We start from the raw sequence: 19110 nt of genomic DNA on the forward strand, positions 1-19110 counted from the left end.
GCCCTATTTTCCTTGAATTTGAATCTGCATTGTGACATGCTAGAAGCTGACTCAAATGCTGAGCTAGAGTCTGCTCCTTTTCTCAGCAAATTTCTTCAGGTGAAAACGTGGGAGATGGTTGGAAGGAAGCCTGGTTCTTTTAATCTTATCTAAGCGCTCCTGAAAGGAGTTACAGCTGAAGATAAGGGATGTTGAGTCACATGCCTTTTCTGCCTTAGAGTTCTTATCATGTATAGGGAATGATCCCATTTCTACAACACCAATTTTAAGCTACTGCAATTTCAGCATCTTTACAAGAGATGTTCCTGATATGCACAAATATGAAGAGAACCAGGCATAGTCATAACATTTAACTGTGACAGTAAAATTAGGGCTACAATCTACTGCCACCGCAATGCCAAGTAAAAAAAATAAAAGCCATGCTTGGCCTTTGAAGTGATCTTTACTTCAGCTGCCCCTGGCTAAAAGGGTTTAAGGGGAGGAGGAGAATTTTTTCTTGATCTCTGAGGTGACATTTAACAGACTTGGGAAACAGACATGGACTGCGAGGGTCTACTCAGGAAGGCCTATGGCATGAATGACTTCGAAAAGTAAATAAAGTAGTAATGCATTCAGTAGACTTAATGTCTCATTCTTTGACAAAGGACTTCTTCCTTCTTGACTTTATCTTCCTCTTGATAGTAACCATTACCAACAGGGCTGAGATGGACCAAATACCTGACACAGTGAAGACTGTAGGAAAAAAACACACAATAATCAAAGAATCTTACATCAAAATCCATGTAAACTCTGTGAATTCCTCCTGCTTGGATTTGGCAGAGTTACTGTCTTAACTATGCCACAGCATGGTTTATAATATACAATGGTCAAGAACCAGGAGCAACCGCTTCTAGTTCAGGCAACTTCACTTTTTAAAAATTATTTTAAAATACTTCAACTAGAACTTTATATATTTAGAGTGGGGTAAGAAGTTCTACTCCAGACCAGAGTTCTCAAGAGGTTCTCAAGCCAAGGAGGCAAGAAGGTCTAAGATCCACTGCTTTGCACCATACTACAAGCACTGCAAGCAACAGGCACCACCGGTATAAGTGGTTGCTGCTTTGTCTACGTCAGGCTTTGTGGGCATGCAGAAGAAAAAATGTACCACTGTTTCCTCCAATCTAACCTTACTGCATCATCCATCTTCTCCCAATTCCCAGTTACAGGTTAGAAGCATCATTCCAGAACTCAGCAACCACTACAGGCATGTGGTAGCTGTCATTATATAATTCATGGAAGTGAGTTTTGAACCATGTTTTGGCCAGTTCTGTCCCACAGCTCCCCCAGCATCTCTAATCTCTACAAACCGATGTGAAGCAATTAAAGATGCTCCATAAAAAAGCCAGTGATCTGTAAGATATGTATCTGCAGCTGACATGTCCACATAAAAATCTGCCTAGTTAGAACATAAAAGACACAATGAAGATGCTTCAGGATCCTGCTCACAGAAGGTAGTTCAACATTCTAATATTCAGCTAGCATGTATTTGAAGTTATCTCAGTTCCACAGACAGCCTCAAGAATATAAGAAATCCAGCACTAAAAGGTTTCTTAACTTTAACTGTGAGAAACATTCCTTCCCAGCCATGCCAGCTTTGTCAGTACTGCTGCCTCACTCTTAAAAGCAGTCATCAGGAAAAAAACTTCCTGAAAACCTAAGCAATAAATGCAGGTAATTAAAAGAAGTGGGAGAAGGAGCAGACTGTTAGGCTACCTTTGGATCTCCAAAAAGACAGGAAGATGAGCTTGTAATTTGCTCATTTTGGAAAGCTTCTGAAATTAATTTTAACTAGTATTGTATCTTTACACATTCCCTTGAATTTGATTATATACTTTTCTGAAAGCCTTCATACTCTGAGTAGATTCAAAACAGAATTAATTTAACCATGAAAACATTACAGAATATTTTGAATTGGCATTTTCATTTCAGCTGAATCACTAATAGTCTGAGCCCCATTCACAAACAGAGCTTGGCAAAACTCATTTACTACTACTTGATGTTCCCGAAGTAATTTTTTTATCTCCCTGTCAGGTGGAGATATAGACAACATAAGGAAATGTAATATAGCCTTAGACATTTATTGTATATGCAATATCCAAAGCTCAATTAAGAATACCTTTGGGAAGAGAGTGTAGAAATGCTATCTTTAAAAAAACACTTTATTTTCCACAGTGCAGAACAATTGAAGCTTTTCAAGTGGTTTTCAGAAGAGAAGGCTGAAGGTCTGTCACATGAGATTAACTCTTAAAAAGGACTAAGTTCTCATATAAAGGAAAAGTGCATGCAAAGGGCAGTAATATACTAAGAAGGCTAGGTTAACTAACAAAGCCTGTACCTCAGTCATTCCAGCAGGCAATGCTATTCATACAAAAGATCTTAAATCCCCCACCCCTTTTTCTCTACTTCAAGGACACCTCTGGTAGCCCGCAGTCCATTACAGGCCAGTGCTTGCTCAGCAGTTATTTATTATAACATGCCACAGGTCAGGGAGGAGGAAAGATCAGCTATTTCTATCTACATATTTCTGATCCATAGGTAAAGCACAATGCCCAAACAGACCATTCAACAGAAAAACAAAACTATAAATCCACCACATTACATGTTTTGGTCTCTTTTTGAAGCAAAGTGGCTATAGTCATAGCACTGTTACTCCTACATGACAGATTCTACATTGATCCTACAGATCAGTTTCCTGAAGTTTTTAAAAAAGTATGTTACTCTAATATTAATAGCCTTGCTCTGATAAATCATCTCAAAGCAAATCTCTGCAGTCAGCAATGCCCACAAGACGTTCATACTTGAGTCAAGACTGACACCCAGTGGCCATATCTTTTAACTGATTTTTTTTTTTTGGGTATGCCAACCTGATTTTTAAGAACTGAGATTCCACAGTGAGATTCGACTTCAGACCTTCAGCCTTCTCTTCTGAAAACCACTTGAAAAGCTTCAGTTGTTCTATAGCATACATAATATAAAAATAAATCAGCTGAAAACTCACACTATATATAAACTTACTTGTTTCCTTAAGAGCCCCTAACAAGTTAGATGTTTTGTAGCACTATGCACATGCATTTAACAAGTTTAGAATATCACAGGCTTTAAAAAATGTAGAGAACCTAGTCCCACCTCTCTAATCATTATGGTTAATAAATGATAATACCAGAAGGAGCGGAGAAAGATGTTTTGACATTAAAGCACTGTAGTATATTAACTACTTCAGAAATTGACATCTATTTTCTGTATTTCCACATAATCCTTTTTACAAGGTTTACAAACTGTAAGCATGGTATTAGATTCAAGTATTAGTGATTAATTAGTGACTGATTTCACTTGATGCAGTATTAATATACAGGTTCTAGCTACTGAACTTCAATCTAACACCAAGCAAAGTAAATTTTTGTGGAAGTAGAATACAGAACACATGTAAAATGATCATCATACATGGAAAAAATGAGTTTACTTTCTATATCTCTTGGTTCATTTATTTCAAAAGCATCAATACCATAATAGGCAAGTCTATTTTGATTGGAGGAGTATTATTAAATCTAACTGATAGGTAAATCATGTACTTGTTTGTGAGATACTTCAAAATAAAAAGGATTATTGTATTCTCCCTCAAAGACACCAGCTGTTATGATTTTTGTCCATGCATGGTGCCTCGACAGGTGTAACTACATAGAGTTAAGGTTTCAGCTTATCCAAAGATGGTATAGCGGTGTTTTGCGATACTAGCAACAAGTGCCTTCTTTATCATATGCCCCATCTTTGGTAAATGCTAAGCAGCACTTCAATATAGTCAAAAAAGTATGGCAGAATGATGCAAATATCACTAGGCTATCATGATAAGTGGTTATTCTTTCACTATCAGCAGTTTAGCAAATGCATTCAAGCCCTAAGGCAGCACATACCAGAATAACAGAATGAGGTTCTCCACTAAAAGGTGAGAGAGTAGCATCACTCCAGCAAAGTCATGTTTTATCTGGTAAAACACAATTTTGCTGGCTTGGTGTTACTGTTTCACCAGCTAAAACACCCGCAAATAATTTCTTTCAGAGGCTTTCCATCATAACCAGTGAAAACTTCAATACCCTGAAAAGTCTGAGACAAAAGTCTCTGAATTTTGAGTCTGAGCTACAGTTAGTCTTCCTCAGACAGTATATCAATTTCAAGAATAGTAATAATATCTTGAAATTATTTGTAATCCTATTTGGACAAGATGATGCAAATTAAATCCTCTCTCAAAATCATTTTAGATGGAATATGAATGCTGCACATGATGCCAATTATGACGTGTCAGTTGCTTGATCTGAAGTATTTCAGCTTTCCATTTGAGTAGTAATAGGAGGAAGTAGCAAGGGCACAAACAGGCTACCAGGAGAATTTTCTTTACAGCCCAAGCCATGTCATAGTATTCTGAGTCTATAGGATTAGGGTACATGATTTGCAGTGCAGAATCCAGAAGAGCTTATTGCTGAGAAGATACCCAGTTCATCAATAGCACAGGACAGTACTGTGGTAGCATCTATGCATTCAAAGAATATCTGCAGACAGGTCAATCAGGTCACCTGCAGATCACACAACCACTTTGAAACAAGTCATTCAGAGTACCAGTAGTTTTTGTCAGAAATTTTTTTCTATTGCTCTTTAAAAGGCATAGAATAACACTTAGTGCACAGATTTATAAAATACTAGCAGTCACAGAAGACTGGAGTCTACGATTTAATGTCCATACCATCTATATCTGGTGCAAAATGTTACATTCACTTTTATTCTATGTAAACTGAGTTAGAAGCTTGCTACTAATACCAGTAAAGACGTAAAGATCCTGTTTGTGTAGCAGCTATTCTTTCTTGCATTGGGTCCATGTCTGTAGCCAGCAGCGGCTGATAACCTACAGGAGAGATGATATGAGCCAGGAGCCCATATACCTGGAAAAATGCAAGGACATGTAACTATGAGCTCAGTAAAACAGAAGGTTTTCTCAAAGTCTCTACTGCAGACAGGATGGGATGGGACATCAGCCACGGGTCAGCCTGTCCAGGCAGGGCTGTGATAGAGCCAGTGACAACCATCCCACAGCACCATTAGGGCCAGGAATTATGCTGGGCTGAAATAGAGCTGAGCTGAAATAGAGCCCCCAGACCCATGGGCAGGGGTGTGGGTGGGGGTATCAGGTGAAGCTAGACAGGGCCATTAAGGCTTATTAGTGCATTAAGGGCTCTGAGAGCTAGTTTACTGGCACAATTACTGCTATGAGCTCAGAGTCTAATGCATACTTTTATAAACACTTTAAAAAATCTGTAGGTCAAAAGATGCAAATTCTGACATTTATGCAAGTTTAGAGTTATACTGACAACAATGGTTGTAAGATAAATGTTTGTCTTTTTATAACACTGTAAATAATCACCTCTCCCAAATAACAGACAAAATCTACTCCCAATATTAAAAGGATTACAACTTTAGAATTTTATGGAACTTGACTTTTTCTACCACATCTCTATCATTTTCATTTGCAAAATACTGTGTACTACGTAAAGCAACATGCTTTAACTTGCTAAATATATTTCCAGCAGAGTAACTCCTTTTCTAGTTATCAGACAATATCTTCTCTAAATGTGCTAGGTGAGGTTAAAGCATCTGCTTTTTACTGCAACTCCATCAAAATATATGAGCTTCCACTCTTGAAAAATGTAATTACTGTATTTAAAAAGGAATAATGTAAGAGTTTTGTATTGCTAATTACAGTTATCATGCTGTTGAAAATCAGGCAGGTGGAAGAAAATAGTTGTGCAAAGTATACTTTACAATAAGAAGTAACTGAGATGTAACAGCAAATTCAAAATAATTACTTGTCTAAGTACGTTTTCATTGGCACCAATGCAGCAAATCAAATCTTTAAGATTTAGTTTAGTTTTCATTTTAAGAGTATTCTTGATCTAGTTGAATGTTCAATATCATCAAATGTTCAGTCAAATATTTAGTATGTTAAAAATCTATCTGTACTCTTTTATTTACATGCTTTCATTCCCTTATTAGGCTGAATCCTACAAATACTTTTGAAAATAACTGTTACTCATGTATAGATGTGTTTACATACTCAGGCTGTAAGGTGGAAAATCTCTTAGTGAGGAAAACTAAAAATGAAAGGAGAACTATTAGAATAAAAGTAGAAATAAGCAAATATCTTCAAAACAAAAGCTAATATATTTATATTCTACACAGAGAGATTATGAGTATTTACTCACCACCAAAATGCTCAGAGTGAGCTTTTGGATGTATTGTATAGAGATAAAATGGGAAAGTACTGAAGACAGCCTCCTCCCTTCTATGCCTCATTAGAGTTTAAGTTTTCTTGCTGCACCTCCTGAAAAATGTTGCAGAAGAGCAATATTAAAAAAGGGGGAAATTGAGAGACAGGTTCATACCAGCTGCAAAAGAGAAGGCCATGTTTACCACTCCAGTCCCAAAGATCCGTTGAGATTAAGATCCGTTGGGAGCTACACAAAGAGTAACTCTCTGCCATCAAAGACCTTGCTTACAGCATTTTCCATGACAGTGAGTTTAGCTGAAAACACAATAAAGCTGATTTGCTTTGATGAGCTCTTTCAGACTACATGCTCGAGATTTGTACCAAAAAGCAAAGACAAAATCCTGGCCTCACTGGAATCAATAGTTCTGCCACTACCTTCGTGTAAGCCAAGATTTCATTATAGGTTTTTATAAGGTTGTGACATTAAGAGATCATTTTTCTTATAGAATAATCAGGTTTTATCACAGAACATAGGCTCACATCAAAAAAATTTTAAAACTGCAGCCACAATAGTTGGCCAATAGAAGTCAATTTGTCAAGACTTACCGTACACAGCTGACTATTCAGCCTGAATCCTGAGCTATCAAATCCACCAGAACACATTTTGCAGTCAAAAGGTAAAATACAGGTTTCTGTTTTATCCTTCTTCAGATACAATCTTCAGTGAAGTTAAGTTTTGATTTTTTAAAATTTTATTGTTCAAGTACTTTGAGTATTTGAACTTTTGAACCATTTTTCCTAAAATTCACACATGTGATATAACTTACGGGACTGTGAACCACATCCTTTATAACATTGTTCTTTAATATCAGGATTCAAAATATTGTAAATGGTCTGCTTTCATTATTTTACGAGTTCAAGTCAGGTAGGTTTTTGTTTCTTCTGGGCACTTTGGTCATGTACTGACATGTATAGTATAATGAAATAAATACTCTTGAAATACCATTACAGCATAATGCAGTCAGGTTAAATGGTCAAGACTATCTTGAGGCCATGAAACACTAGAGGAAGATTGTGTGAAATGTGCGTATTTTCAACAGTTCACAGCAGACAAGATATGCGCATTGTTCACATTGAGGTGGCAAAAAAATGGAAACGCATTTCAGAAGCATCATGTCAAGCTCTTTGGGACAAAAAAATCACCATCAGAGCAAAGGAAAATCAGAAGCATGTTCTGTCTGGTTCATGCTGCTCCCAAAAACTGGCCTCCCTGGTAGTTGAGTATTCCTTTAGCATATAGAAATATTCATATGGTATTTTGCCAGCTATGCCAGCTTGTGATTACTCCATCTCCAGTCCTGTCGCAGGCTTGTTGGACAGCTGAAGGACTAGTCAAGGCTCTGTCACATTCTAGTGCCATGATATCATGCTAGAAGACATTAGTTAATCCAGCTTAACAGAAATTACTCAAGGCTTCTCAATAATGTACTGAATTTTGCTAAACAGTGGATGAAGTGGTCAGTTGAGCCAGACTGACAGTTGAGCCAGACTAGGCTGTAAGAGAGGTACTGACAGACAGAGGGGAGGGACAGATGAAGAAGAGAGCACCAGGAAAGAAGTTTGGAATAGTCAGGCTTGCTGCTGCTTCTGCCCATTGGGAAGTGATAGTGAGGGCTGTTGCTGACACAAGACGTCATGCTACACCATGGCAACTGGCATCTCTAAGCCCCAGTTCTTCATTCAGTGTCCCTTCATAGTGGCCTTGCAACCTCATGTAGCTCTGAAACTGTCACCACCTATGCAATGGTAATGGCAGTGACAAAGGGGTGTAATATCACTTTGGTTTCCCTTCTTAATAGTGCCTAAACACACTCACTTGCAGAAAGAGTGTATCTTTCTTCATGATATCTCTCCTCATGGTTCTAAAATGATATGATATAAAACGAAATTTCCTTTGATTGAGTACAGCCTATTTAGCTGTGGTTTTAAATAGCTCTCATATATGCCTTTATTCTTTGAAAAACATGTTAGGCCTCATTTCTCAGATTGGAGTACTGAGATCAGACAGCTGAGAAGTCTTGGATTTCAAACGGTGATGGAAAAAAATCCAAAGATCTAGATATACAGCAATATTTGTGACCTCAGCCTCAGTTGGTGCAATTGTAACATAGCCTTTATATTCATTTCGGTCTTTGACTTCTGCAAAGATTACCAATCTTAATGCCAACTACTGTCATGTTGGAAGCATATGTGAGCTGGGGTAGCTGGGCCCAACTTAGTCAACTAAGTACACAAGTCTGTAGTGTCATCTCCCAGAGACGTCAAAGATACTTAAATATGTTTAAATAGTAGGTGAATAGAAATGTGATTAATTGTGTGCTGAAGCATCCAATGTCTAGATTCCTTAAGATAAAATATGAAACTTTTTTATTCCTTTACAAAAAAAAATTGAATTTAATTCTACCAGTAAATTTATAACATTTAAATGACAGCATGAATGTTGCTAACCATAGCTTTTAAGACACTTATTCTATTTAAAAAATACAGTGTAATACCATTAAAATGTCAAATAAGCACTTGGTAAAGTTTGTAGTAAATGAGGCAAGAAAGCTTGCTGTTAGTTTTTATTTTTAAAAGTTATCTCAGATGCATCAATGCATACATATTTTACATAGGTATCATTCAGGTTTTGATAAACTGTCACCATAAGAATAGTGCAGGTATTGAGAACATCACAACTTCAGAACACTGCAAGTCTAGAAGTGTACTGTGTGGTATGTCACATACCTGGAATTCTGGACAGAATAATACCATACATCCCTCGCAAACAGGTATAAAAATGTGGAGGCCCCACTAAGCTTTTAAAGTTGCACCTGGGAAAAAAAAAAAAGGAAAAAAAAGAAAAAGAAAAATTTGTCCTGAGGGTAAACATCATTCATTAATAAAAGGAAATATCCGGAAGCCAAGAACTTGCTACTAAACATATAAGCAGAATAGTTACTTAATTAAGAAATTATTTGCCAGCTATGTTTTAAGGTAGGAATTAGCAGTGAAAATGAAAGAATGACAATGTTTTGCTTATGGGAGGCACGCAATCCCAACCATAGTTAACATGCTTTTTCTTGCTAGAATTAGATTTTTTCTCAGTAAGATTTAGGGGCCATATGAGATTTATTATATCTGTTTCAGTTAAACACCATATTATTTGTATTCCCTAAAGGGTAAAAAATTGCCTTTTCATTCCTTGCCTTAATCAAAATCTAAATATGTCATTGTAAGCATGGAAAAATAAAAGTGGCTGAAGAGAAATAAACATCAATTCTTTCCAACCTTGAAAGAAGATTCTTTCTTAGCTGTAACTGTAGCACAAATAGCTGTATCTGAGCTAGTTTCAGCTTAGGTAAGGATGAGCAGCCATACAATCTGTAGAGTTGCACTTCAGCCATCCTAGTTCACCATTTTAGCACTAATTACTGGCAAAGATGAAAAACAGAGAACAGGGTTAGAACCATAGCAAATGGCTTCAGCATCCAGCTGCGTTGTCCTACCAGTCCCTCCCACCTATTTAATTTGGAGCCAAAGCTGCATCCTTTCCCCACAATCCCCTCAGCCTCCTTGGCTGTGACTGTCACAAGTGGGCTGAGCTGTTGGACACTTAAGATGGAAAGGAGGACAGCAGTTAGCATTGGGTCCTCTTTGTGTGCATGTAGGTGGAAAATGATGGGTCCACAGAAAAAAAAGGGTATGTATTTCTGTGGAAAAGAGCTACTTATTTAATGTGTTTGTTTGTAATGCAAAAGCTTTCTGGGGATATTTGAAGAATTAGGTGACAAGCTGCAATCACTGGTAAAAGAGATAGCCTTCAGGATCCATAGCCACCTAGCTTAGATTTTGAAGGCATCATACTATGTGTCAGTCCTTGTTCTCTAACTGTTACAGTCTTTGAAACGATAGGTGTGACAGACAAGCCTGGAGAAACTGTACGCCTTTCAGACTGGTCTGTCTTTTTTGACCTCCTCATGCTAGGCAATCTCACCAGCAACTGAAATTTCAGTTGGCACAGTCCATGGGACAGTAAATATCTTTCTACTACAGCAGTAACAGGAATCCCTTATTACGAGGAGATTAATTTAGGTCTGAAAGGGATCCTACAGACATGGACCGCTATAATGATGTTGAAAACCTGATACCCAGTACCAAAAGCTGCCTTGCCAAAGCATGACAGATGTGCAGAAGTATGGGGGTGAAAGGTGTGTGGTAGTGATGGGAGAAGAGAGTGAACACAACTGGGCTGATGTGTTGGGGTGAGAACAGTCCTCTTCCATAAATGTGTAAGTATGGATGAGGATTTATGTGTGGGAATGGCTGTGGGGGACTAAACCTAGGATGCATGTGCATAGCCTGGGGAGGAGGAGAGGAGTGGGTGGGTGCCAAGAAGGGGGAGCCAGGATTGCTGTTCTTCCCCTTTCTCCTTCCCTCTGTCTGCTGGCCCCTCCTGACACATGACACCGATTCTCACAGGAGCTTGCAGCCCAACTTCTCCCTCTCTTCCTCACAGAGCACCCAGCACAGGGAGGACAACGCAGCTGCCAGCAAGCCCAGGCAGCATCCTGCATCTCTGCAGAGCCTTTTGCTCAGGAACATCAAGGTAAGGACCCTCTGCCCTCTCTGTGTCTGTGGGCACCAGAATTCCTGCCCTAAACTAGCAGGAGCTGAGAAACCCTGCTGACATGGCTGTGTTAGGGACTTCTGCGGGATGCTCGGTCCTGGCAGGTTCATACTTGCCACTGAGCTACCCTTTTGCTACGCGTTGTGCCTACCTGGGGAGAGCTTGCAGGGAGATTACAATGAAACTGAAGTGGGGCAGGACTGACTTGTCAGTCCCTGAGCAGCCTGTGAGCTCTGGCTGTCTGTGAGCCCAGGACAAACAGCGCCCGTCCCTGCAGAAGGAAAACGTCCTATCAATAGCTAGCTGTCGAGCCTGGCCTCAGCACTCTGGGCGCACATGTCCCCAGGGTTGCACAGCGGGTACATTCACACCTGGACAGCACCCTCAGGCCATGACTGCTCCTCTGTAGGACTGCTGAGGACAGGGGGACTTGTGACAGCAAAAGAAGTATGCGTGACCCTCAGTTCTTAAGTAAAGAGAACAGGGAGAAACTCGGGTCAGCCTCTGTACCTCCTTCTCTCCATGCCAGCTCTGGAAAAAGCAGGCTTAAAAAAACACCCCTGTGAATTGCACTTGGGATTCACACTGCATCCACATGGGTACAGCCAAGGTTAAGGTTTCAGAGAAGTGCTGGTTGTAGAAAAACTACCAGGCAGTGAGAGAGAACTGAAGTATGTTTGTAAAATGTCTGTGTTCAGTTTGTCATGTGCTAGAACTATATGCACTGTGCTTGAAAATCACTCCAGTATGTCTCTTTTTATTATTTATTACATATTTTGGAGAAGATCTTACCAAATGAAAATAAAAATCAGCTCATTTTTAGGGATTATATTTTAAAATACAGCCTGCTAAGCAACCTGTTGAAGCAAAATTGAATAATGTTTTATTGTCCTTGTACTGCTGTACTTCTGTATTATTATTTGTGTTGTTTAGGAAACAGAAACCAAACAAATGATGTTCTTCAGATTCTGGTGGCTTTTGTGGATACTTGAACACCATGAGTTTTTAGCAGAAAATCTCAGGGAAGAAAAAAGATATGGATTGAGAAGACCAAAACCTAAACACATTCTGTCAAATACTGTAGAAAAATATCCCAGCCCAAGTGATCAAGGTGAATATTGTCATTTTAAAACAGGTGTGGGGTTTTTTTCCCCTGATTCATTTATTTGAATTCTGGACTACATGGCTAACTTACCCTCTTAGATATTGCTTATAATCAGCCAGGCTTGCCTCATCCTACATTTTCACATGCCTTATTTTTGCACTTTTATCTTTTTACTCCCATCTTTTCCTTCCCCTTTTGTGTACTTAGGCTTTTTTTTTATATGGCTGATAGCCTGTTACTGTCACAAGAATAATAATAGCCCATATAACTGTACTTCTATAGAAGTGATGTCATCAGTAGTTCAGAAAATTAATACTCTGCAGATCCTGCTTTTGGAAACTTCTATGTCACTGGATGCGAGTGTCAGTACCAGGGACAAAATCTAGCTCTGTCAAATCACATTCCAGTGTCTTATTCAGTAAGACTCATTTTCCTGTAAATGACTTCCACCTTCACAGTCCTCATCCTGGTAGGATATTCAGTGAAATACCAGGCAAGAGGACAGAATGAATGTATAAAACCTCTACAGCATTCCTCATTTCATACCACATGACATCACCTCACCTTCAGTTTCTTATTCCTTGGGGCATCTGTTCTGGAGCAAATTCCTCAGCCTCTATATGCTCTGTCTTCATGAGGGTCTCACACTTGTGATCACAGATGTTTTCAAAAATTTCCATAATTGCACTCCCACTTTTGAAACCTAAAATACATGTAAGGGTAAGGGTAGAATGAAATTTAGTATGAAATCACTCCACTCACCTACCTACCTACCTATTTATTCTAGGTGAAGACTGCATTCTGGAAATTGCTTTTTTACTGGACAGCTCTGAAAGTGCTAAATACTATAATCATGAACAGCAGAAAAAATTTGTACTGGAAACAGTAGATAGAATGAAAAGTCTGCAGCTTAGTTCTGGACGTATCCTTAGCTGGAGGATGGCCTTACTTCAGTACAGCAGCACTGTTTTCATAGAGCAAACTTTCCATGACTGGAAAGGTCCTGAAGCATTCAAATCCCACGTTGCTCCCATCACCTACATAGGTCATGGCACCTACACAACTTATGCTATAACTAACCTCACACAACTCTACATGACGGAAGGGACTCCGGGTAGTGTGAAAGTAGCCGTGCTCTTCACCGATGGAGTGGACCATCCAAGAAACCCAGATATTTTTGCAGCTACAGCTGATGCTAAACACAAAGGCATTGTATTTTTCACAATGGGAATGACCAGAGTGGCTGAGGAGGTTATCAATGCTGCCAAGCTCCGGCTCCTGGCCAGCGTCCCAGCATCCAAGTTCGTTTTCAACCTCCAGGAGAAAGAAACTGTGGAGAAGGTTCTCAAAGAAATGGTATGTATGAGAAAGAATTTGAAATAGTTACAGGAACATATGTAAAAAATGGTCTTATTTCCAATATTTTGAAACACTTATGCTATTGAAGAAACCTGTACTTTTTACATGTTAAAGCGGCCCAGTTATTAATAAGACCACTGTGCCAAAGTACAGGTTTCCTTTCTCTCTCCACCATTCAAGTTATTTTTATCTCTGTTTTTCCTCCTAAGAAAGGCATTGTAAACCTCCTTTCTTAAAAAAACAACCAATTTTTGACATCCTAGTGCTTTCTTCTGTAGCAAGCAGGAATGTGACATTGCCTTGTGTACCAAAAAAGATGCAGCTCTTGCAGAAGTGAAAATAAATCTGTAGACCTTAATGGAGATATGTCAATTTAGAAAAAATCTGAACTTGGCTATAGACATCTTTAAATTTCCATGGAAAACCTACCATATAATCAAGAGGAAATGTATAAACTGAGCTTGAAGGTTTGCTTGGGTGCCTCTTTTCTGCATATGAACGTAAATTTATAAAAAACATTCCCTGCCAACTATGGAGAATAGAGCCATCCTCTAGCCTATAAATCTGGTGCCACAAGCTATGGACGAAGTCCTGATCTGAGCATGCACAGAGATATGAAATAGAAATATGAATAACAACCAGGAGACTTCTGCAGTGAAACTGACACCTAAGCGATCTCATACCCAGGCCTAGAGCACGTACACAAGCTGGCTTTCCTGTCTATCTGTCCTTCACTTCGACAGCCTGCCATTCTGCATTGGTTTCCCTGCATATCCCCCTTCCCATCTTCTCTGGTATTACCATTGCTTTCTGTATCACAGCAACTACCTCTCAAGTGACTAAACACACTTTATTTTACCTGTTCCAAACACGCAGCCATCCTCATGTACCTTCTTTTGAGAACATGGCTGCTATCTGGTTTAAATAATAGCTTTGGCATAATAATATGTGCGTACATGTGAATTTTAGAGACGTGTATTGCATTGCTGCTCATCAACACATTTATATCCTCTCAAGAGACTACATCAGTTGTGAAAAGTGGAAGGAATGCATTGTGTGGGTGTTTCAGCTGTAGAGATCTTCTAAAAAATAACAGAGCTAATTCGATGATCATAACTTCATGTGATCACTGTCAAAGTCAAATCTTTTCTAAGGTGTTCTTACTGTTGTCATTTTGTGTGTGCCTAACTATGCATACAAAAGATTCTGATTTTCTCAAGTGTAAAGTATATATCATTCATTCCTACTAGAGAGAGCTGCTGCTATTCAGCACTTTGGAAACTGTAGTTTCTGGGTGCATTGGTCCCACATACTTAACTATGTTGTTTTAGGTCCGTTTATCATTGTAATTTTAGCAAATTATGGCCAGACAAGGAGAGTCAGTGATTTGTGCAGTCAACAATCTATAATAGGAATTGAAATTACTTAAATTATTTTCTAGAATGGAGAGATTGCTAGAATGTTTCTCAGAAATTAAAGCTTAATTAATGTTAGTTAATGTTAATTACATAATTTAATTAACTAGCTGCTGAAGCAATTTACTTTAACTTCCTTCAGTGTCCTTCCTGTAGAGCTGGATTATGACTTTAAGTTTCTAACATTGCTTTGAATATCTGTCTTTACAGAAAGATCTGTCTGAGGAAGAGGTAAGTATTTTTTTCCTGTACAGAACTACTGTTTAATATAATTTACAATTATATGTAAACACAATTCAAGAAAACTTATAGCTCAGGAAGTTGGTTAAATATTGAGTCTAATGGGATTGCCTTCAAGTAAAACATGCTTTTGTATTTGCAGGACAGACCTTTAATTTGCTATCCTAATGTCATTTACTTTCCCTCCTTTTTTTCAAAGTTGAAAAAGAACAATATGTGAGTATCCAGGTTAGCAAGAATTTGCTGATACGTCTCAGCACGTCATCCAACAGACTCAGTGGATAAGAAAACATGACACAGAGCTGAATGTAGTGCAGTTCTAGCCCTTAATGCTCTTCCTATGTAATAAGAGTTAAAAAAAGGGAAGGAACTCGAACAAAGCTTCACTATTGCACTTTTTCAGTTTGTCCACACTGTGTCACCCTGGCTGCAGGCATTGGTAGGTCTGGCTGCCATTTTGGGGGGAATAAAGTTAGCTTTCCTTTTAAAGATGTTACTCCTACTTAAGGTACAGTTATCTCGGGCAAAGACTGTTCTGATGAGCAGCTCAAGGAAACTGCTAAATATTATGAGTGTTTGCAAAACTTGAAGCATTTTATTTTTCACTCATTTCCACTGGCATGTTGATTTTTCTCTGTCAAAATAAATCCTGAAGTAGTAAGACATTCAATGTTATCCTTGGAAAACATATTGTTACTAATTGGGATATTCAGATAAGAATGATAGGTAAGCCCTTCACTTCTAGACATCTCCAAGCTGAGTGGAGGTTTAATAAATAATAAAACCCAAAACAAAACCAACATTCCTTATTCCTCCTCCAAAAATAACCCCAGCATCTGTAATAATTCTGTATTATGTAATGGTTTTAAAGTTTCAAAAAGATCCTAAAAATCACATAACTACATACCATAATGATGTCTGACTGGGACACATGACAGTAGAGATGACAGAAGTAAAAGAAAGATTAGAAACTATTATAATGAATTGCATTAACTAGATAAAAGTATACATCCATAAATGTTTTGTTTATAGATCAAGCTAGAGCTAAACTATGATCTATCCTATATATAGTGGAGTAAAGTGGAAAAAGGATGTAAGATGTTTTCTTACCCCATTGCCTTGGCTATCTCTACAGTGACTAGTAATCAAAACAAATCTACAGTCATAGACACAGCATACCCATAAACCAACGCTGTGAAGAGTTTGGAGGTAAAGCCATTATCAAGATGATTGAAATTTCAGGAGTAGGAATGATACAGATTTTTGGATGGAGTGTAGGAGGCCACATTCCTGATGAGTGGTAAACTGACAGTTAAAAGATTTTGTAAAACATGTAAATATAACTGCCTTCTGGTCATTACTGGTGTATCCATACTAGCCATACAGTAACTTAAAAGCAATGTTCATGTGTTTTCTCTCTCTTCTATTAAAATGTGCTGATTTGGACTATTTTCATTCAAAGTGTCCCCAGGCTGCCACATGTAAGTGTGAGAAGGGCGAAAGAGGCCTTCCTGGCCCTGCTGTAAGTAGCTGTCATTTCTCAAATACCTGATATACAGTATAAATCAAGATTTATTCATTGCTGGAATTTTTTTAGGAAATTATTTGAATCCAAATCCTGCGACAACAACAGCTCAAGGTTCAATACATAGTCCTGCATAGTTACATTGCATGGAAATGTCACACCAGTAGGAAATGCACAGAGAAACCTGAGAATGCTGAAAAAAGAACAGTGTGATGTGGTGAGGCTCTCCTTTTAGCCACAGCAGTTTAAAAGGCAGGAAGGAGCAACTCTCCTGTACGGAACAATAATTCACCTGTGGATCTATTACACAGGTGGATCTAACTAGCCTCAAATCAAACGTTAATATCTGAAAAGCTCTCTGAAAGCAAGAAAGAGAGCAAGAGGCTGAAGCATTAGCAACAATTGAGACAAGAGACTTGTAAAGAGGGTAAAATAGACTGAACTTCTTTCAGAATAGTCTTACAATTAGAACCCCTAAGCAAATCTAGGGAATTGCTTCATACAAGGTTTGGTGATCTAAACTGCAGAGTTTATGCTTCAAAAAGAACTCTCAGAGTTGAATGGTCTGATATTATATCCCTAACATTGAACTAAAGCACCATAGTACCTTATAGCCCTTGCTGAAGGTGAAGGGACAGTGTCAGTTTGAAACAGAACCCTAGAGATCTGCCCATCCTCATCCTTTTGACCTGAACATCCCATACATACATAAACAGAAATACACACTGGTTTTATCCTGCACAGTACAGCACACTTTAATTGAAAATGTAGCCTCTTGTGTGCAAACAGTAGTTTTGTGTGGGTTATTATTCCACGTCTTTACTTGGAGAGTGGAAGTACCTCTTAAACAAAAGCATACACCTCAAAGAGTTCAAAAGAAAACAAAACACCCACTTGGCAAGCTGGGTAGCTACAAAAACACCTGATCACCTCTTCTTCAGAGGAGACCTGAACAATTTTTGTTTACAACAAAGACAAAAGAGAAAAATGGCTGCCTATTGAGTTGGTCCTCCTGCTCCCAGAAATTCAATTTCAAGGTTATGGTAAATGCAGAGATTTTAAAAAATAAATCGATCGGAAGCAAATAACCTAAATATATTAAAAAATAGTGTATATATTGTAAAATAAAATTATTTTACTAACTTATATTATAAGAATTTGATTTTGTTGTTTTCAGGGTAAAAAGGGTCGCACTGGGGATGATGGAGCTCCAGGCCTGAAAGGAGTAAAGGTGATGTGTTTTTTCAGATGTAGGAGAAAGATCTGGTACTTCATTAATATGGAAAGACTATCCTAATAGTGCCCATGCACTTTCCACCTGTGAATTTCTTAAACTTCATCTACCCCCTTTTGCTGCAGTAAAGACTAAGATTCTTTACAAATTAAAATCTTATATCTAACGTATAAAATCATCAGAGTGTAAAAAGAGGGAGCTGGTATGCTTCCTGTATTGCATTGAGATATCTACTCAGATAATCAGGACAATACTATCTTATCCTCATTTCACTGATCTTGATGTTGGATTATTCATAGGGGGAGCCAGGTCTTAATGGAATTCCAGGACGAGATGGAATAGAGGTAAAAACAGATTTTCTTCCCTTCTTCTCCAATAAGCAGTGTCCCTTCAAGGCAAAACACCACCTTTTTTTTAATTATTATTATTATAGCAATTTCAGTTTTGGTTTACCAGCTAACGATTCATTAACACTAGAAAAACTGAAAACATTATCATTGCTTAAAGAAAGGGAATGATTCCTTCTTATAAGAAGAGTGATCTAGAAAATACTCTCTAATAATACATAGTCCCTTCTAAAAAGTGTGAAAAGCTCTGATATGATAATCTAAGAACATTACAGAAATTGACACTCTGCCTGCATCTTTATGGATGGTTTAGTTTAAATGGGTCAGTTTAAATTTTTCATTTGGCAAATAAAGGATCCAGTGTGTAACAGCAATGAAAAAGTTGAACGAAATACATATAGGAAGTAACTGTAGGACCAGCCTCTTAGTTCTTAACTCTGAATTCATTCACATATGAATCACTCTACGTTATATTTTCTTATTGTACAGTACATCCTTTTTAATTAGTGACTTTTTTCTTGCTTTCTTATTTTAGCATGTTTCTCACTAAGATGGAAATATGAACTCTAGTTGATCTTTTACATCATCAAAATCCCAGTCTAAAATGACACTTTCATAAGATTTGTTCACACATACAACAGCATCTATCATGACCAATAGGTGCAGTATTTAGAGTCATATTGCCATATTTATCAGAGATCACCTTTTCTACCTAATTGTTCATTATAACCTGAAATGCTGTTTTTCTAGAGAGAGTAGAATGTTAATAGTGCCAATACTCACATTCTTACATTTGGGTTATATATCCTCACAACCTGCTTTGCTTTTTTATTTTCCCAGGGGAAATCTGGATATAAAGGAGAGAAGGTACTACTTTTAGTCAGAACTTCTGCTTACATATAGATATGATGTTATTATTATTTATTA

The 19110-nt window shown here is 38.0% G+C and overlaps 1 protein-coding gene and 1 long non-coding RNA gene across 2 annotated transcripts in view; one reads left to right on the plus strand and one right to left on the minus strand.

Moving 5' to 3' along the window:
- Positions 1-9071: 9071 nt before the first annotated feature.
- On the minus strand, positions 9072-19055 carry LOC140657565 (uncharacterized). Its single transcript, XR_012044390.1, has 3 exons — positions 18967-19055; positions 12628-12766; positions 9072-9162 (listed from the first exon to the last, which is right to left on the minus strand). It is a non-coding gene; the product is annotated as an uncharacterized lncRNA (long non-coding RNA).
- LOC140657561 (uncharacterized) overlaps positions 10867-19110 on the plus strand; it is a 37128-nt gene continuing 28884 nt past the window's right edge. Inside the window, exons 1-8 of the mRNA XM_072874779.1 lie at positions 10867-10937; positions 11892-12069; positions 12851-13419; positions 15048-15068; positions 16540-16599; positions 17780-17833; positions 18136-18180; positions 19024-19050. Coding sequence (XP_072730880.1) covers positions 11910-12069; positions 12851-13419; positions 15048-15068; positions 16540-16599; positions 17780-17833; positions 18136-18180; positions 19024-19050 — 936 coding nt within the window. The 5' untranslated portion in view covers positions 10867-10937; positions 11892-11909. The remainder of the gene's footprint in view (positions 10938-11891; positions 12070-12850; positions 13420-15047; positions 15069-16539; positions 16600-17779; positions 17834-18135; positions 18181-19023; positions 19051-19110) is intronic.

The sequence above is a fragment of the Ciconia boyciana genome, chromosome 10 (genome assembly GCF_034638445.1).
Source record: "Ciconia boyciana chromosome 10, ASM3463844v1, whole genome shotgun sequence".
Classification (NCBI taxonomy): Eukaryota; Metazoa; Chordata; class Aves; order Ciconiiformes; family Ciconiidae; genus Ciconia; species Ciconia boyciana.